Source organism: Lissotriton helveticus, chromosome 2_1 (assembly GCF_964261635.1).
Source record: "Lissotriton helveticus chromosome 2_1, aLisHel1.1, whole genome shotgun sequence".
In the NCBI taxonomy this organism is placed as follows: Eukaryota; Metazoa; Chordata; class Amphibia; order Caudata; family Salamandridae; genus Lissotriton; species Lissotriton helveticus.
Genome location: NC_136059.1, coordinates 323,970,592 through 323,990,237, shown reverse-complemented (window position 1 = coordinate 323,990,237; position 19,646 = coordinate 323,970,592). Strand labels below are relative to the sequence as shown.

At 44.8% G+C, this 19,646-nt stretch overlaps 1 protein-coding gene across 1 annotated transcript in view; it reads right to left on the bottom strand.

The window, feature by feature from the left end:
* TARS1 (threonyl-tRNA synthetase 1) overlaps nt 1-14,922 on the bottom strand; it is a 174,481-nt gene extending 159,559 nt beyond the window's left edge. The window contains exons 1-2 of the mRNA XM_078674916.1: nt 14,677-14,922; nt 90-173 (exon numbers count right to left, since the gene is read on the bottom strand). Coding sequence (XP_078531042.1) covers nt 90-173; nt 14,677-14,727 — 135 coding nt within the window. The 5' untranslated portion in view covers nt 14,728-14,922. The remainder of the gene's footprint in view (nt 1-89; nt 174-14,676) is intronic.
* Between the last annotated feature and the right edge of the window lie 4,724 nt (nt 14,923-19,646).

The window sequence follows — 19,646 nt, the reverse complement described above, 5'->3', positions numbered from 1 at the left end:
ATCTTTTCATTTGTATGATTCCCCCCCCTCTTTGTAAGTAACAAACGTGCAATAACTGGTTCAACTGCAATAAAACTCAGGGCACATACCTCAGTGCGGCCTCCTCCATCCCCAGATCCCTCTTTAGCTTTCTTCTTTCCTCCATCCTTTCGCTTTTCATCCCCAGCAGTGGCCTTAAAACAAAGGATATAGACTTGATGCTACCGTTTCCCTACTACACCTATAAATGGGTAAATCCACGTTGAAATATCTTCACCAAAGTAAACTATTAGTAATGTAAGTTATTTTGACTTACTGCCTCATCCATGCAGCCGCACGCACAGCACCTTTGAGACTTTCGCCATTTTATTTCAAGCTAATTGAAAATTGCATACCTAAATATATTTCAGTACAATCACTGTTACGAACTATTTGCTACTCGGCACTGGAGAGGTTTGTAAAAACCAAGTAGTTGTCTAAGAACCAGAAATACGATTTTAGCAAACGAAAGTACAGTAAATACATTTAAAAGATAAGCACACAGAGTGAAGTCAAATATCTCTGTCCTAAAAAAAGCACTTCCAGGAGTTCGGGTACCGTAACAGTAAACTGGGGTAGGGGGCAAGATTCTGCGATTCTGGGCATCCTTCATACAACTGCTATGCTGGAATCAGTCAAGACATTTAGCTAGGGATTTGTCGCCCCATCTTAGATACAGGCATTCATTGAGGAAGAAACGTTTTTGCCCCTTCTTGGACCCCACTATTGCGACTCCAACTTCAGTATTAACTCTGCCGTGGTGTTTCTGTGCTACATGGGGTTCGCGCCTCTTCCTCTACAACACTGGCCCTCTGTGTTCTCCTGTTACGCCACATTCTTTTGTTTTCTTTTCTGCACCCTGTACTCTTATCTCCTCTGGGCCTCACTCCTCGCAACACGCTATGTCTGAATTGGTTGTCTGGCCATTTTACACAAATATCTATTTATTTAGGCCTGCCACTCTTTTTATTTAATAGGTGTACATACACATTTGTTTCCGTGCCCTATGCATGTGTACACAACTGCAAGCGTTTGTGTAGGTCTGTTTGCATGTATGTTTGTGGGGATGTATGCAGAGCTTTTATTTCACTTGAAGAAACGAGGCTGTGACGCTTCTCCTTGGACAAGTAAAGGAGAAACCTCATCAGCACTGATGAGCAGGTTAAGTACAGAGCATCATATGATACAGTTTTGGGTGTGGTATGCAGGTAGTGGGTCTCACTTTATCCAGGGCCGGCCTGGCTATCGGGCGTTTTGGCATGCTGCCAAACTGGGGGCTGATGTCACTGCGGTGGGGGCTAATTTTGTTGATGGAGACCTGCATGTGCTTTGAAATAAACACAGCAAAACGAATTTTGTTCAGCACACGCAGGTCCCCATCAACGAAATCAGCCCCCAGCTCGGCATCATGCCAAAACGCCCGGTAGCCAGTCCGGCCCCGATTTTAACCCTTGTGAAGATGGGAAGTGCCTATACATCAATTTAAAACAAGCATTGGGCAATGCAATATGTTTCGCCTATGGGATTAATAACAAGGTGTTTTTTGTGAGTTGTAGCCTGGTGAATAGTTGTGCAATACAAGTTACTGAAACTCTGTTAAATTGTTATGACTTGCATATTGAGAAAGACAATATATTGTGCTGTTACTGGTGGTATTATAAAGCGGGGAGATTAGGTAAATTGGGGGAGGAACAAAAAAACCATGTACCCTATAAATACAGTGTGAATGTAGATGAGGCCGGGACCCACATTAGGCTAAACAGTGCTACGTGTTGCTGGCTGCACCTTGCTCTGACTTGAATGACATCCTGAAGCAATAAATGCGCAGTCATGCCACAGGGGTCCCTTGTGTGCCTCCTCTACACAGAGGACTTAATGTTCATCCCTGTAGTCTGATGGGAAACTATTTAAAAGATACAGAGATTAGTTTATTGGATGGGGTGAATGATGTCAAAAAGATGGGAGCTATGTCTGTGGAAAGAGAAATAAATAAAAGGAGGGGGAAAGCAAAGAGGTATGACCCGGGAGGAGGCTGTAAGACACGTGGCGGAGAGAGATGGCCTGCAGATGCACTCGTAAGGTGTTCTTGCAAAACGAAACGTACATTTTATAAACTGTAAGCATGCGAATCTAACTCATTATAAATGCATAAGAAGTACCCCTCCTTCAAACGGCACACCACAGAAAACGTTGTGAAATCAAACTATTTGCTGCAGGCTGTAAATTGCGTTTTCTTAAACAAAGAGGCTGTTTGTGGATTTTTGCAGCAGTATCTCTTGGTTTTTAGCACTGTGTTACAGCTTGGGTAGACTAGGTAAACAGTTTGTAAGAGGTATGATTTGGTTTGAAGGGTCGCTGCATAATGAAGGTGTAAAGCAGCCTTCCTTGGCACTTGCATCAAGATCCTGACGTCTAAAAGCAAATCTGACAAATGGGTGGAGTTCCGTCTTGGAAGGAGGGGAAGAGGAGGACCACGGGTGGACTTCTGTCTTAGAAGGAGGGGAAGAGGAGGGCTTGGTTTTCTAAAGAGTCAATGGACCATCTCTTTCATGTTCTCTGTCAACCAGCCAAGAGTGGCGCCAGGCTTCTCTGCACATGCAGATGAAATGAAAAACGGGCCTTTTGTATCAAACAGATATCGATTCTAAGTTTGTAAATTCTCCTAGTGCAAACAGATTTCAAACTTTGCCAGGAAATTGCCACACAACCCTACAGAGAACCCATGTACATACAGCACTACATTTTAATAGCTGTGTGTTTGGCAATTCACATCTCAAAATGTAATAGCTGTCACCTCAGCGCTCTGAAGCACCAGTCTGGCTGTACTGGCTCTACACAGAAACAATTAATACAATAGAAATAAAAATACAAAAATTTTAAATCATAAGCATGATTGTATTGCACGCTCTGGAAAAAATCCATATATGCGTCTTCTTGGCTTGTTTGACGTTACACAGCATTTACCAGACTCAGTCATTCTCCATGTTACTGAGGGCAGTGATTACCGGTTTCCTCGATCCATCAGCAGCTCATGTCAGCCCCCCTACTCCTGAGTGTGAATGTAGATGAGGCATGAGACTGAGATTTGGTGAGACTGCGCCTGGTGCCACTGGCTGCACCTTGCTCTGACTGGAAAGACGTCTTGAAGCGATAAATGCTGAGTCGTGCCACCGGGGTCCTTTGTGTGCATCTGCACAGAGGAATTATTGTTCATCCCTGCAGTCTGAAGGGTAAAGATTTAAAAGACCCAGAAATTAGTTTATTGGATGCGGGTGAGTTATGTCAAAAAGATAGAAGCTGTATCTGTGAAAACAGAAATAAATAATACAAGGGGGAAGCAACGAGGTAAGACCAGGGAGGAGGTTGCAAGACACAGGGAAGAGAGAGATTGCCTGCAGATGCACTCATAAGGAGTGCTTGTTAGGAAATGTAAACAAGCAACACGAGTGAATGAATCTAAGAGCTATGTGAGCTTCTGGAGGGAATTCTGTGCTCTGTCATAGAAAACACACTAAAGAGACGAGAATAGGCTGTGGTGTAGCAGTCAGAACTGCCAACTTCAGACCAGAGGACCACGGAACAAGTCTAGGCGTCTGCTCAACATTCTGTGATTCTGGACAAATTATTTATTCTCCCCGCAACCACACAAAAAGGAATGCGTAATGTAACTGGCGCTCATATAAAGAACAAAGTACATTTTACTAAACTGCAAGAATGATAATTTAACTCATTATAAACGCATAACAATTAGCCCTCCCTCATACGACAAACCACAGAAAAGGTGGTAAAATCAATCTACTTGCTGCAGGCTGTAAATTGTTTTTTGGTTTTTTCTAAACAATGACAGGCTATTTGTGGAGTTTTGCAGCGTTATCTCTTGGTTTATAGCGCTGTGTTAAAGCTCAGGTTGACTAGGTAAACAGTTGGAAAGAGGTACGATTTGTTTGAAGGAGTGCTGCATAAAAAAGGTGTACAATCAGCCTTCCCTGGCACTCACAGCAAGATCCTGCAGCTGCTGAAAGCAAATCTGCCAAAAGGGTTCAGTGCCTTCTTGGAAGGGGGGGGTCGGGGAGGGAGCTTAAGCCATGGAGGGGTCAGGGCGAGAGGAGTGCAAGCACCAACGATGAGGAAAAAAGACAACGGGGGAATCAAAAGAACAAGCACCAATGATGAGGAAGCAAAGATGACGGGAGAAGCAAGAAGAAAAAGCCCTTGCTGATGAATGCTGCTCACACAAAGTGCATTTCGAAAAGGGACAAAGCTGTAAATTAATTTTCCTAAATTACCATGATGCCCAAAAAGTTGATTTTAAGTTCTAAAAGCCGCCCGCTATAGCCATTGTAGCAGCCAGGGGCGTAACACAGGCCCCCAAAGCCCACGCGGTGCGGGGGGGGGCCTAGCTCCAAAGGGCCCCCTCAGCACTGAACTCTGGCCAGGAGAGCTCCTGATTGAGCCCGGAGGGGGCCCCCCCAAGTACCGTGCAGGGAGGCCCCCTCACTTTTCGTTACGCCAGTGCTTAAGTCTTGTCTTTGGGATAGATGTTATAAATGCATTAGAGTAATTGAAAATAAAATAATGATTGCTTGTTAGGCAAATAGTTTGGTTACTTGCAAATCCACTGAAATGAATGGGAGTCCTATGATGCAGCTGAACGGAGTCATTTAGGGCACATGATATCATTGCTATGCCTCTGCTTGATTAGCTTAAATCACCCTCAATTCAGACAGCTGAGGGAGAAAAGCTCAGGGAGAGGAACAAGCAACACAAGTGAATGAATCTAAGAGCTACGTGAGCTTCTGGAGGGTATTGCGGCAAGAGCTGCAGACTTTAGAGCTAGGGAACCAGGTTAGGTTCAAGTCTCGCAATCAGCTCAACATGCTGTAAGCAAATCGCTTAATTTTCCCTTGCCTACAAATATAAAAATATGCGAAGAACTCGAATCGAAGAAATGTTACATTTAAATTCAGTAAGCAGCACAATCACCAAGAAGTAGGTCAAAAAAGGTGGCGTGCTCGCTCGTAACTAAAATAAAGAAGTTCAGCGGATGAAAATGGTACTTTGGTCTCAGGACACAGATAAGAAGACATGGAGAACAACAGGAAACAGTATGCTATAACCAATAGAAACTGAGGAAAAGTAAGCGGCAAGCACACAAACGAATGAAAAGGAAAAGCGGGATGTAAGCTCCTCTAAAATTTATAACAAATATAATAGATTTCACAAGCATAGTGCAGGCGAAAAATAAAAAGTGGGGGGCACTTCACTACTCTTTCCAATAATGCAGCACACGAAAAGTGGCAACCTGAGCCTCTGTGGCAGGGCACAGATTATATCAAACAGAGGGTGGGTAATTAGCATATGCAATGGTGTAACTTGTAGTGATATCACTATATCGGTAATGTAAAAGGAAACAGGATAATTTTCAGGCAAACTTGAGACACAGTTTTGCTACATCTAAAAGTGTGACTAAATGCACACCATATTTTTATTCATATTTAAAACAAACATACACATTATAAATCTTGTTGTCTTTGAACCCAAAGCACTGAATGTTTTAGAAAATAAGTCTACACTTAAAGCTCAATCCATACATTAATAAATATTTAATCATCTGCATTGTATGAAATGAAGGACATATGCATATGCTTGATGAACAAATATTTATTTGGAAAGTTTTATATAGCGCAAACGTGACCAAGGCGGGTATCAGAGCGCTTTACAGTTGGGATAGGTGGGGTATAGAGGTGGAAGGACAAGTATTACTTGAATATACATAAAACGAACAAGATAGGAGTGCATTACAATTAGGGTAGAATGGATACAGTACATGGAGAAGAACATTTGAAACATAAATGAGCATAGCAGGCGAGTGCTGCGTAATAAAAGTGAACAGCAACCTAGTAGTCAATCAGGGGATAGACAATAAGCAGTGGGACCAGGGCCATAGGATTTTTTAATTTCCTTTTTAAAGGAAGCAGTGGAAGAAATGTGTCGGACTTCCGATGGGAGAGTGTTGCAAATCTTTGGGGCAGCGCCTGAGAAGGCTCTGTAACTCGTTCTCATTTTGTGGAAGAACTGTGGTTTCAGGAGCAATGAGCTTTCACTTCTTGACTGTCTGTAACTCCAGATAGTGCTAATTTGTGAGCCAGATAAATGGGAGTCTTGAGATGTAGGGCTTTGTGGGTCATGCAGGCTATCTTTAACAGTATTCTTGCTTCGCATGGCAGGCAGTTTAAAGATTTAAGGGTTGGGGGGATGAGATTGTTTCTTTTTGTACCCATGATTAGTCTAGCTGCAGCATTAATGAAGGCTCTTAGTGGGGCCAAGTTCTATTTGGGAAGTCCACAGAGCATGGAGCTACCATAGCCTAGGCAGTACCAGAGCTTGTACAGCCATCTTGAAGTCCTTCTGTGGAAGGAATGGTTTGAGCTTCCTTAGTATGTTCATCTGGTATTTAGCACCTTTGCTTACATTGCTAATATGATTCTGCATGTTCAAATGCTTAGCTAGTGTGATTACGAGGGATTTCGCAGTCGATAATGTGGGGAGTGCAATTGAGGACCATAAGGTATTTCAGCCTGTAGTCGATCTTGGGGATGTGATTGTGTGCAACAATAAGAAGGAATTCCGTTTTTGGAGGTGTTGAGCATGAGGTGGCTATCAGTTAGCCAGTTTTGAGTATACATAAGGGTAGAGTTGAATGACAAAGTCTTCAGGGGAGGGGAGGTGATTTTCAGATAAAGTTGAGTGTCATCTGCATACATATGGAAGAGAATGTTAGCGGAGTTCAGAGCATTTGCCAACGGTTCCAGGAATAAATTAAAAAGTATTGGTGATAGTGCAGACCCCTGTGGAACCCCCTTACAAACTGAAGAGGGCATGGAAAGTGATTGAGTCACCTTGACTTTTTGTGAGTTATTGTGGAGGATGGACGTAAACCATTGCAATACCAGTCCTGAAAAGCTCATCCTGTGTTCTAGGATGGATAAGAGATTGTTGTGGTTAACAGTGTCAAAAGCCAAAGAAAGGTTAAGGAGAATCAGGAGACATGCTTTGTTTTGGTCTAACATTTTTAAAACCTTATCCATAATGTGAGTGAGAGCAGATTCCATGCTGTGACCTCTCCGACTGATGTTGGTTCAGAAGTTGGAAATGCTCCATGCGTGCACAAAGTTGCGTCTGCAAGCATTTTTCAAGCTGTTTAGCCAGCATAGGGATGGTGGAGATAGGCTGGAAGTTATTGAGGTCAGGGGGAGCACGTGACTCAATGATGTCTTGTGTAGTACCAATTTGTGCAGAGAGAGGATACGAGGATGGGGGAGATGAGGTGACATAGGTGTAGTGGATAGGCGGTGGGTATGGGGAGGTGGGATGGAATGGGTTGACTGGAATCCTTGGAGTGCAAGAGCCTAAACTCTGATTGAGATGGTGGCACATTAGGCAAGATCGCGCAAGCGAGTTCACCAGGAGAGAAATAGGGTCTCCTGAGCGTGAGAGGATAACCTGCTATGGGAATTGTGGTGTAGAGACAGATTCCCTTTACAATATGGTCAATCCAAGAATGGGCCAGATGATAAGAACTACAAGTTTTCCTCATAGATTTGTTAGAGTGCACAGAGTCGAGACAGATTCCCTTTACAATATGGTCAATCCAAGGGATGGGCCCGATGATAAGAACTACAATCTAAAAGTTTTCATCATAGAAGTGTTGGATAGCACCTAGAATAGTCCTACCTTCCTTTTAATGCCCCTGAGAGATGTTCTAAGTCCTCTTTTGATTTCTATGTCAGACTGTGCCGATCCTCCTGTGATTGTTCCCTATGAGCTTGGAACGGTCACCATCTTGATTCTGAGCTTACTGAAAACAAATCGATAGGCAAAATGGACTCCAAGCCACGACTGACTTCCAGCTGCCACAATCGATCTGACTAGAGCCAGGCCCTCCCAGCAGATGTCACTGGGTGCTGGTCACCGTCAATTAGGGCTTCGGAGCTCAGAGGAACCCCGGGGTGAGAGATATGGGAGTTCTGAACGGGACCCTCAGCAGTCGGGAAAAGAAAAGGCCCCTGACTGTGCAGGCAGACCCCAAAGATCTCCTGAGTAGAACCAGGATGGGCCGGGCGTTGATGAGGCACCTTGTCTGGTGCGAAGGCGGAAGGCTCCCTGCACCGCTGATTGGTCCGCAAGGCCCCCTTGCTCAGAAAGTGCAAGGCCATGGCCGCAGCACCAGCACAGTGGACTCCAAGAGGCCAGGCCGCCAGCTGAGCAAGGCCAACTGGTCTAGTGCGAGCAAGCAACCTGCAGCAGATTGAGGTGACGCAGCAGGGTGTGTTCTCTGGTGAACCGATCTTTAATGCCGCGCCCTTACGTAAGGCGATGAGGCAGCAGACCCACTGCGCTATGTCTGAGGCTGCTGCTTCTCAAGTTTATTGCACAGAATCTTCCAAACGCAAAGACTTCACATCCAACCTGACGGCCTCCTGAACAACCGACGAGGGCAGGGCAAGTCTGGCAAACATGGAAGCATGTGAATACCTCGCAAGGAGTGAGAAATATAAATTTGAGGGATGCAAATATTGATGTAGAAGCTATGTGCTCTTAACCCAACCATGTACTTTCAGACCTAACTTAAGTTGTAATCAGGAATAATATTTGACGTTTATGGGAATTATTTTTGATACATTGAAAACTGTGGCATTGTGCATGAGATTTGAAATCTGAGTGGCCTCTTGTTGCATGTGCACTTTACAAAACAACAAATGAATATTTCACACAGAAATTTGAAAACGAAATCGCAGTAGTGAATTTTACTTTTCATAATTCACATGTATGATTTCCACATATCAATGTGTAAGCTGGCTTAGAAATGTTGACTGTTAATGTTTTTTTCCTGCATTTGCACCTCTTTAAGCAATGTTTTTAAGGCTGAATAATAGGCAGTTAGGTGATCAAAAGATAACCTCTTGCCAGTGCATTGTTGGCGACAGAGGCTACCATGCTGTGGCCCCATTACAAGCCTATGTGGTGCCTTAAACCTCTAACATTTGAACAGACAAGTTAGAGGGACATAAGCGACAACGACCTCTCAATCTGGCAAAGGAGGAAGAAATACCCCATCTAAAAATTGTTTGGGGACTCCCTAGATCTGCATCCACCCAACTTGTGCTTTGCCCCATGGCAGAATTAGTGTGCTTTAAAAATGTAATATGGCTGATCATGGACAGAGGTGATATAGCAGCGCTCATACGACTAGACCTATATGCCACATTTAACACTGTCTCTCACCTCATCCAAAGCCTCAATTAAATCAGCATGTGAGGAGCCACCCTCCAATTAATCAGCTCCTTCATTACGGGGCACACCCGATCCGTCAGCCTTGCACCACACATCTTCGCTCCCACTGATCTGAGCTGCGAAATACCCAAAGGAACCTCGATCAGCTCCAACCTGTTCAACATTTACATGTAGTGCTCACTAACATTGTGTACGCACATGGAATCAGCATAATCTCAAACACCAACACCACCCAGCTCATTCTCTCCCTCTCAGATGACAACATCCCCAACAACGGATGAAGTTCACAGTATGCATGTTTGAATTTGCTCAAACTTCCACCCCGCACTCACAATACAACTCCCCTAACAGACCTCCCAGGCTACTAGCTCACAAACACACACTTTTCAAGCTCCTCCCCCACACATACAAAACCTTTCGTAATCTAGGTCTCACCTACCTGAAGAGTTCCATCAAAATCCAAACTACGCTTGACGGACATCCTACTCGCCCACATCCCCCGAGTCTGAAGAATCAGAGCCGATATGTGCGCTTTATTTTACCTGGCTCCCAAAGTCTGGAAAGACCCCTACCCCGCACATCAAAGCCACTAGCTCAGTCTTTAAAATCCGCAAGAAAATGAAAACCTGGCTATTCCAAAAGGTCCCAGACATGCCCACACCATTGTTCTTTAGACCCGAGGATAGCCTCCCAGGACAGATGACCCCCATACAAATACATATAACATAACGTGATATTTCATATAATAAGCATGCCTTGGCATTTTGGAAGATCAACCCATTGCCTCCTGAATATGGGTGATCCCATTAAAGAGAATATGGACAAAATATTTTGAAGGATGATTGAAGTCTGCAAACTGAGTGACCTTTTCGTAAAGTCTATGGAGACTTTTACATGTTTGCCCCCAATTTTAGCCGGACTATACTTTGACTGGGTGTGCCCTGGGTTCCTGCCGGCAGGGTACTCGGGCCTGTGTTATTTCCCTAAACTGCATTAATACAAAACCCAATTGGCACTCTTTGGCCACATGTCAGTCCCTTGTGGATGGTGCCATAGGTGCCAGTGGCACTGTGGCCAGTGAAGGCCTCTAAGGGCTGCAGCACTTATTGTGTCACCTTTGGAGGGCCTGTACCTTTACACACACACATACTGCCATTGCGGGCTTCATGTTTTGGTGCAGAACGGGGTGGGAAGTCGACATGGCAGGAGTCCCTGTGTGGCGTACCCACAACCCACTGCCCTGGGTCAGCCATCCCTCTGGCTGGGTGCAGTAGACCAGTGGTGAGGGTACAGGTGCATCAGCCCTGTGCCCCTTAAGTGTATGGGCCAATTATTGAACATTGTAAGTGAAGTGATGCCATGCCATTAAGAGTACATGGTGCTAGGAATTTGTCATTACGAACTCCACAGCACCATAATGGCTTTACTGAAGACTGGGAAATTTAGTATCAAACTTCTCGCACGTTTTACCCACACCGATACAAGTGTGGGATTTGATGAAAGGTGCATTCGGAGGGCATCTTGGAGGTGCCCCCTGAAACCTAACTCTAGTGTCCTGGCTGTGTGGCTGCCTGCCAGCTGCCACCACCAGATGTGTTTCTGGACCACTGGGTCGAGAGCCTGCTGCTCTCCGGAGTCTGAAAAAATGCACATCCTGGGACGAGGGGTGCAGTAGGTGCTTGACGCTGCCCACTGATAGAGCCTTACTGCTCGCCCACACTACCACAAATGGGGAGTAAGGTGCTGTCTACTTTTGCCTCTGCCTGCCTTTGTGGTTCCGCTGGACTCTGTGCACACTGTGCCTCATTTTGGTGAGGTGTATACAGAGCCAGCTTCCTACAAGCATTTTTTAGCCATTACAAATAACATTTTTAGTTTTATTCAGGGCACAGCCAAGGATTACAATCTGTGTTCCTGCAGTTACTCGAATACATTCTTCTTTGCCTTAAGACCTGGTGTTGTGGAAACTGTGCTACTGTTCAAGGAAGAAGACTAGAGTTGTAGTAGTGTTGCATGTTCAGTATCCCATAAAAGTGGTAAAGAAGGTGAAATGTTTAATTCTTGCCTCTGTGTCTTCAATAGAATTGGAAATTCTCATTTCTGATAGCTTGAATTTTCATTCCAATTGATGGGTATCATCTGCCCTTTTGCCAATAATGGTCATTGTTTTTTTCCCAGTCCTCACTCCCAGGGGAACAGTTTCCTTTCCCAGCATTTCCTACATGCTAAAAGGTGTCCAGCCTGTGTCACACTCTTGTAGAGGCCCATATACACCATCTCCACATCAGCACCTATACCCCTAAGGTAGGCTTCACCTACTCTGGCAGCATTTGCCTGCTTCCTCTGAGGCTCCTCACAAACATCCTAGGCCTTCCCTTAACCTTGCAATGGAAGGTTTGGTTGGAGGGGGGCGTCAACTGCTTGTTCTGCGGCAATGAGCTTTTCCAGTTTCTCTTATATTCTTTCCCATTTTCTGTGTACAACCAGTACCCTCTTCCCCACATTCCCACCATACGCAAACAGATACATATACCGCATATCTCTCAGTATATCAGCATTTATTTGTGCTATAGCTATGTACCTATATGTGTGCATTTCTTTATATAAATGTGTAAAATACTTGTTTACAAAAATTATATATATTCATTAGTTCTGCTTAACAAATGTATATATTACTGATAGTTACATTATTCTATGTTTTTAACATGTACATAAGTGACTACACAAATAATCTTTTTACCATAACTATTTATCTACATTTGCTTCACTATTGACCTACTAAACAAATATATATGTATATAAAAATAAATAAAACTTAAAGTACAACAACACTTGAAAGCCAGATTTTATTTAATGCATCTTTAATCTACATATACTACCTTCCTATATGCATCTATATACCTTCCATGTACTTATGGACCTATAGCTTTATTACTTTTGGTTCTATATAACAATCTTTTTATCATAACTATTTATCTACATTTGCTTCACTATTGACCTACTAAACAAATATATATGTATATAAAAATAAATAAAACTTGTACAACAACACTTGAAAGCCAGATTTTATTTAATGCATCTTTAATATACATATACTACCTTCCTATATGCATCTATATACCTTCCATGTACTTATGGATCTATAGCTTTATTACTTTTGGTTCTATATATTTATTACTTTTACTTCTTATTACTTTTGTTAAACTCAGCACCCAATACTGCTCTCAATATATCCTCTAGCGCAACTATTTGACTCATCTCAAACCTCTTTCTACTACTCATTCCAATGCCCTAGCCTATTTCTCACCCTATCCCCCATCTATATATCCATTACCTCCACACTCTCATTCATCCAACACCACTACTATGATCCCCAAAATAACCCTTTCAAAACTCTTCCCTACTCCACCCCTCCTTGCATCATCTCATACCTCTTTTTACTATTCAGATTGTCCCAAAACAAGTCTTTAACCCCTTCTATGCTAATGACAAGGTCAGCTTGTCATGCAGTACCACTGGAGCTGTGCTTATGATGAGCTGACCTTGTCATGAACAATGCATATCTGAAGCCTTCAGCACAGGAGGAAAATCTCCTGTAGCATTGAAGGTGTTACCCTCCCTCCACCTTCCTTTTACTCAATTTTCACCCAATACTGCTCTCAATATATCCTCTAGCTCAACTATCTGCCTCATCTCAAACCTCTTTCTACTACTATTTCCAATGCCCTAGCCTATTTCTCACCCTATACCCCTATCTATATATCCATTACCTCCACTCTCTCATTCATCCCACACCACTACCATGATCCCCAAAATAACCCTTTCGAGACTCTTCCATACTCCACCCCTCCTTGCATCATCTCATAAGTCTTTTTACTATTCCGATGCCCTAAAACAAGCCTTTCTAAACCCTCCCTGCACCTTCCTTTACTCATCCCAAGCCTCCTGCGACTGCTATGAGCTACAAAAAAAACATTTAAATCCTTCCTTTCTATCCTTCTATGATGCTTTTCAATCCAAATAACTGACTAACAAGTCCACCACTCAAATTAATTTTATATTTCACTATACTAATTCCCCACTAATCCTTTATGGGTTCCAGAGTAGCGTGCTACTCGCCAAAAAAAAAAAAGCACTTCAACCCGCCATCAGGGGTAGCCAAGAGCTATATAAATGCAAACCCTTTTCCCTTCTCTATACTTCCAATATCCTTCTCAATCCAAATAACTGACTAACATATCCACCACTCAAATTACTTTCCTATTTTCACTATACTAATTCACAGCTAATCCTTTATGGTTTCCGGAGTAGCGTACTACTCGTCGAAAAAGCGCTTTGACGCCTCGTCAGGGGTAATAAGCGCTATATAAATACAATTACAATACAATTATACAATACATGTTGCCCTGAAGAAGTGTGCATGCCATTAAAACAACTGAGCAAAAGACACACAATTGATGGACGGAAGCAGAACAAATCAAAACGTTCAACCCCAGTCAAGTGATCTGGGTTAAAGCCATCATTCTTCTGCTCACCATGCCACCCCATTTTAGACCTGGCCAAATGCAAATCAGTCTTGACCCTGTGCCTCATGGTAACAGTCCAGCCCGAACTGCCAAGCCAGGTCCTCCTTGGACCGGAAACAAGCATTGAGGGCTGGTTTCAGGGTTTCACCCTTCATCAGCTAGGATAGTTTGAATCCAGTGGCTTGGTAGTTCAGGCTGGACTGTTCCCACAAGGAACAGGTTCAAGACTGATTAGCATACGGCTGGGTCCAAACTGGGGTGGTGTGATGAGCAAAAGAATGATGAATTAAACCCAGATCCTTGTGGCGGGGGGGGTGAATGTTTGCATTTTCCAGCATTCCGTTCATCAATTGTTTCTTTTGTATAGTCGCCCTAAGTGGGGAGGGTATGCTCAGATGTGCTCACTACACCACTGGATGCAAGATAGCCTGCCTGATGAAGGGTGATGCCTTGAAACCAGTCCCTGGATGCTTGATTCCGGTCCAGGGCGGACCTGGCTTGGCAATGCAGGCTGGACTGTTCCCACAAGGAACAGGGTCAAGACAGATTTGCATATGACTGGGTCCAAACTCGGGTGGTGTGGTGAGCAAAAGAATGATGAATTAAACCCAGATCCTTCTTGTGACTGGAGCTGAATGTTTGCAGTGCCCGGCATTCCGTTCATCATTGTTTCTTTTGCATTAGAATAAGTTAAGCGCAGACAAAAAGACAATGATATGCCGCATGCGTGTGTTCCAAGCATCCAGCCCACCCCGTAGTGTATTGATAACGAGGAATGTACCTAAACTTCTACACGTTCTGTGCTGACGTATACGCGCAATTAAATGTATCAACGTACCTGGTCGTTCACGCTCATTTTGCTGAGCTGCTGAGTTGCGCTATCGGTCATGGAGAAGATCAAAAGGAAAGGGGAGGAAAAAACTGTGGACCCCAGTGATCTTGGGCTGCTTGTTCCTGCTTCAGTCAGCACGCGTTTGCGGAACCTGCTTCCTGCTCCTCGCCTGCCAGCTGATGCAACCGGCAACCAACCCCGGCGAAAAGCGAAACGAACGTCAGAGAGCCCCGTGAGCCAATAGTAGGAGAGACGTGGCCTTGTCAACGTGCGCTGTCCGGGGGTGCAGACACTGCTCAGCGCCGTCTGGGCCTCTTCTCTTAACTATGGTGACCGAAATCCTCCACTGTATTTTACACAACCAAGCGCAAGTTGTAATAGAAGTGATCGATGCTTCTGTTAAAACGAATGTATGACTGTTCTTTCAATTCATTTATTATGCAGTTGCTTAAACCACTACTTTTTAAGGCATCTAGCAGTGTTTTCTTTTTAGTATAACGGTACTTTGTTGCCGTTTCTGTAGTACCGCGACTTGTTCTCTGCGCTGTATTCGTTATCAGTGGAAAAGGGTTAACTTCAAACAGCTTTTCTTGTCGCGCTGTTTAACAGGGGCGTACCAATAGCGTCAGAGATAATCTCAGACTGGATTGGCTCCTCGGCAGGAGGTGGGATGAATTGTAACCAATGCGGATGGAAACACTGTTTATAGTACGTTTTATGCCCAGAAAAATTCAGCGAAGGAAGGTGACGCTGATGTTGTCACGTCAGGTAACAGAGTTAGGCGGTGCAGGGAGCCGCTGTTTATTTTATTTATTTAATTTAATTATTTTATGCGTTTTTATAGCGCGGACTTTACCCGAAGGTGTCAGAGCTTTTCACAGTAGGAACAGAACTGATACATGAGGAGAAACATTACAAATGAACAAATTACAAAAGCAAACCCTCGGGATCATATTTTCAATGTTATATAGCGCATACAATTGTTTATGCAAAAAGGATTGGGTACGGAACAACAAGCAACAAGGAAATAAATGAAGTATCTACAATTTAATAACTGAAAACGAAACTAAACGTGCTAAGTTGTATGAATTATACGACACATCATCATCATCAATAAACTTTATTTCGGTCAGTAGGACCCCGAAAGTACAGTCAAGATACATACAAGTGAATTTTTAAAAACAGAAATAGTCAAATACCCTCATAATGCATTTATACATTGTTTTAAAAAAATGGAGATTAAAAGGATATCAATATGTACATTAGTACCATGCAATAAAAATACAAAAATTCACAGGCCTATTTCAGTATCCTATGCCCTGAAATTGAGGACAGCTGATCATATCACAAAGATTTGTACTAGGCTGTAAACAAGAATTCAACTATGGAAAGTGGATAGCGCAAGTAATAAATAAGTCTATTCTAAAAAAGTTCATAAGAAGATGACCACAATCTTATATTACAAATGTCGGCACAGTCCTCGCACTAAGTTTTGTTCTTCAAAACAGAAAAACTAAACTAGGAATTTAAAACTACCAATGGGTAACCTGGGAAGGTGGACTACCCAAATTATTAAAGAATGAGTAGTTAATTTTCTATATTAGGGGCTTCTATCGCCTGTTGGGGAAGTTTAATAAAAAGCCTACGAGTGTGCCACATGGAAAATAAAAAGCCTGCAACTGAGAAAACAATAGGGATACTTGTGTCATGTTTGAGAATTCTGAACGCCTCCACACAGTGTCTAGTTCCAAGGTTCCTACACATCTGCGCCAGCCAACGGTTCCTTGCTTTGTGGTAGCCAAGGCAACTGAAGAGCACGTGGAGTACTGTCTCATCAGGGTAGTTGCAAGCCGGACAATTCAAAGCTTGGGAACCCTTCCATTTATGAGTGAAACAGCGAAGTGGCAACACCCCATACCTGTACTGAAGGTAAAGTTTTCTCGTGGCAGCTGTTTTGATGACATCTAGGGCCGGCTCAAATAAAAACCTGTCTTTTATCTCTAGGAATGCTGAGGTTAGCTTGCCTATTCGTGGACAGCTATGAAGCTGGGCCATTTTATGCTCCTCTAAATGAATCTTCAGTTGTTTCCTAGATAATGAGGAGCAGGCAAGTTCAGGGTCAACCCAGAATTCCCTTAGCCCCATGCTAATAAACGTGTGTTTAATGTAAGCTAGCCACAGCAAATTGGCAGCCCCCCGGAGATTCATTACCTCTAAAAGTTCTTCTCTATAGGATAAAAGTTCTGGGGTTACCCACAAACGGCGCCAATACATTAAGGGTTTAAGATTCAGTACTTCTGACATTGCCATAAGCCCCAAGTCTAATCGGCGAGGAGTTAACGGGGTGCTCTGTGGGAGATTCAACAAATGCCTTCAAAAGTTGTTCTCTACCTGTGGTAAGTTCTTGGGACCAGAATGGCCCCATAGTTCAGCCCCGTAAAGTACCCCTCCCCGAGCTTGCACCTTGTAGATTTCTATAGCTGGGCTAATTGGTTTCAGAGTGGACTTACAGAAGACCTTCATAATCCCACCTGATGATTGTGATAATTTTAGGGATGATTTTTAATGTGTGCCTCCCAATCCATTTTTATCTGTAATGGTAATCCCCAGGTAGGTAAAAGAGGAAACTCTTTCAAGGGGTTTGCCATATAGTAGGGGATTGGGAGGTGTGCTCTTTTTTTTTGTTTAAATTTGTTTATTGGGTTTTAGGTTGCAGTATACAATCAACATGACAGTAATCGTGAAAGTAGACGGACATCGCAGTGCAGGATCATTGATACATAGTTTTAGAGTTAGTCCCATTGCGGTCTCCCCCAGTCCGAGGTCTTATGTCTTTCGACTACCATTTTCCTTGCAATTCAGCAGTGTGGACCACGTGGCCTCCCACCAGTTCGCGTGCATCCCTCTGCCGGGAGGTCATACCGTCCACGTGAACCTGTCAGTTAGTGTCAATGAGGAGATGGACTCGCAGTGTAGTCGTTACTGTGGGGGTGTCGCAGGGGGCTCTAACTACGTGGGCAGGATCTGCAACAGCACGTGATGTCGTGACGACATTGACTATCGGCCTTTCCAGTGAATCATATTCGGGGGGGCATGCCCCTTCAAACTTAAGCTACCTAACTCTCCCAAGAACGTAGGGATGAACTGGATGACGTGGGTGGGAAAAGGTTAGGGGCAGCGGGAGGGGGGGGCAACTGGGTCTCTGTGATAGGGCGCTGAATCGGTGCTCCCGGGTCGCATGTCGCAATTGCATGGTGGGAGTAGTCGGCACGCGTCTGGTCGCTAAAGGGTCGCTGGGCGCGGCCGCCTATGATGGTCAGGTGGTGCTTATGGCAATGTCATGGAAGTGTGGGGGCTGGTGCGGCAGGGTGTGTCTGAGATTGTGAGGCGGTGGGTGATTCTTGGGGGCGTGTCGCCTGTGTAAAGTTATATAGTAACTGAGCCCATCCCAGGGATATGGGGTGTTTGCGATGTCCACGTACTTCCTCCTCCCGGAGTATCTCCTCCTCTGCCTTGCCCCATTTCTGTACCGCGCCTATCCATGGCGCTTCTGGTGGCCCCGTGGGGGACCTCCAATGCATGGCGATTCCTCGTTTCGCCAGGAGGATGGCCAGTGAGAGAAAACGGCATTGTGTTTTCTCGGTTTTCCGTCTATGGAAGATCCCGAGCGTGCATGCCTCCCATGTGGTCATGGTTGTGATGGCCGTAACCTCCTCGAGGGTGCGATGGACCGTGTCCCAGAATCTTCGGAGGGTGGGACAGTCCCAGAACATATGCCTGAAATCCGCTCCTGGAGATTGACAGCGGGGACACTCGAAGTGAGTCTCTGGAAAAAACCTCTGTAGGCGGCCCTATGGAGGACGTTAAATTGTATGTTGCAGAATCTGGCGTTTCTGGAGACTTTTTTAGGATATTCCAGGGCCGTGCTCCGTTCTTTATCATGGACCACTCTACCGAAGTCTGTCTCCCACTTCTGGCGTAGAGATTGGAGAGATGAAAGGAGTAACAAACGTATCGCTCTGTAGAGCCAGGTTACCAAGTGTCTACCCACCCCCATGTGCATAGTCGTGTGGATCACTGGGTGCGTCGTGGGTTCACCGGCATCCGGGTTCCAGTGCCTGCGGCTGCTGTCTAGTAGTTGCCTATGGAGTAAGAATTGCCCGGGGGGGAGGTCATATTGTTCCATCATCTGCGCAATTGTTTTTAACTGGCCGTCCTCAAAAAAGGAGTCTACCTCCGTGACTGACAACTCTGTCCAGACCCGAAGTGCACCCCGTGTGTAATAGGAATCCTCCCGTGGGAAGCCCACTAGCGGCAGCAGGGGCGAATATGGCGGCTGCTCTTTGGACATGCGGTGGATGCGCATGATACAGGTGCGGGATATGGACATTTGCAAGGGCCGAGTTCGTGTGGGTTTAGTACCCGGTAGCAGCATTCAGACGATCGCAGCTTGTGGCACCGGGCCATTGGCCGTGGTGGTCTCCCCCGTGTGACGTCCCGCCGTCCAGTAGGACAGCCATTGGAGTGGGGCCGCCAGAAAGTATGCTTCGAAGGCCGGCGCACCAAGACCTCCCTCCGTGGTAGGTAGGTAGAGCGTGGACAGCGCCACTCGTCGCCGGCCTCCTCCCCACACCAGCTCCGTCAGAAGAGTGTTCAGTTCTTTGAAGAATGATCGGGGCAGGATCACTGGAAGGTTCGCGAAGTGGTACAGCAACCGGGGGACCATAACCATTTTCGCCAGGGCCACTCGGCCAATAGGTGCCAGTGGGAGTGTTTTCCAAAAGCTCACCGCTGACCGCAGTCCGGCTAGGGCTTTGCGGTGATTTCCCTCATATATGTCCTCTGGGGTGTGGTATAACCGTACTCCTAGGTATCGAGGGGCCTCGGCGCTCCATGTAAGTGATTGGGTGCCTACTTGGGCTTCGAACGGGGCCATATGAGGGCTCAGTGGGTATAGAGAGGATTTTCCCCAGTTC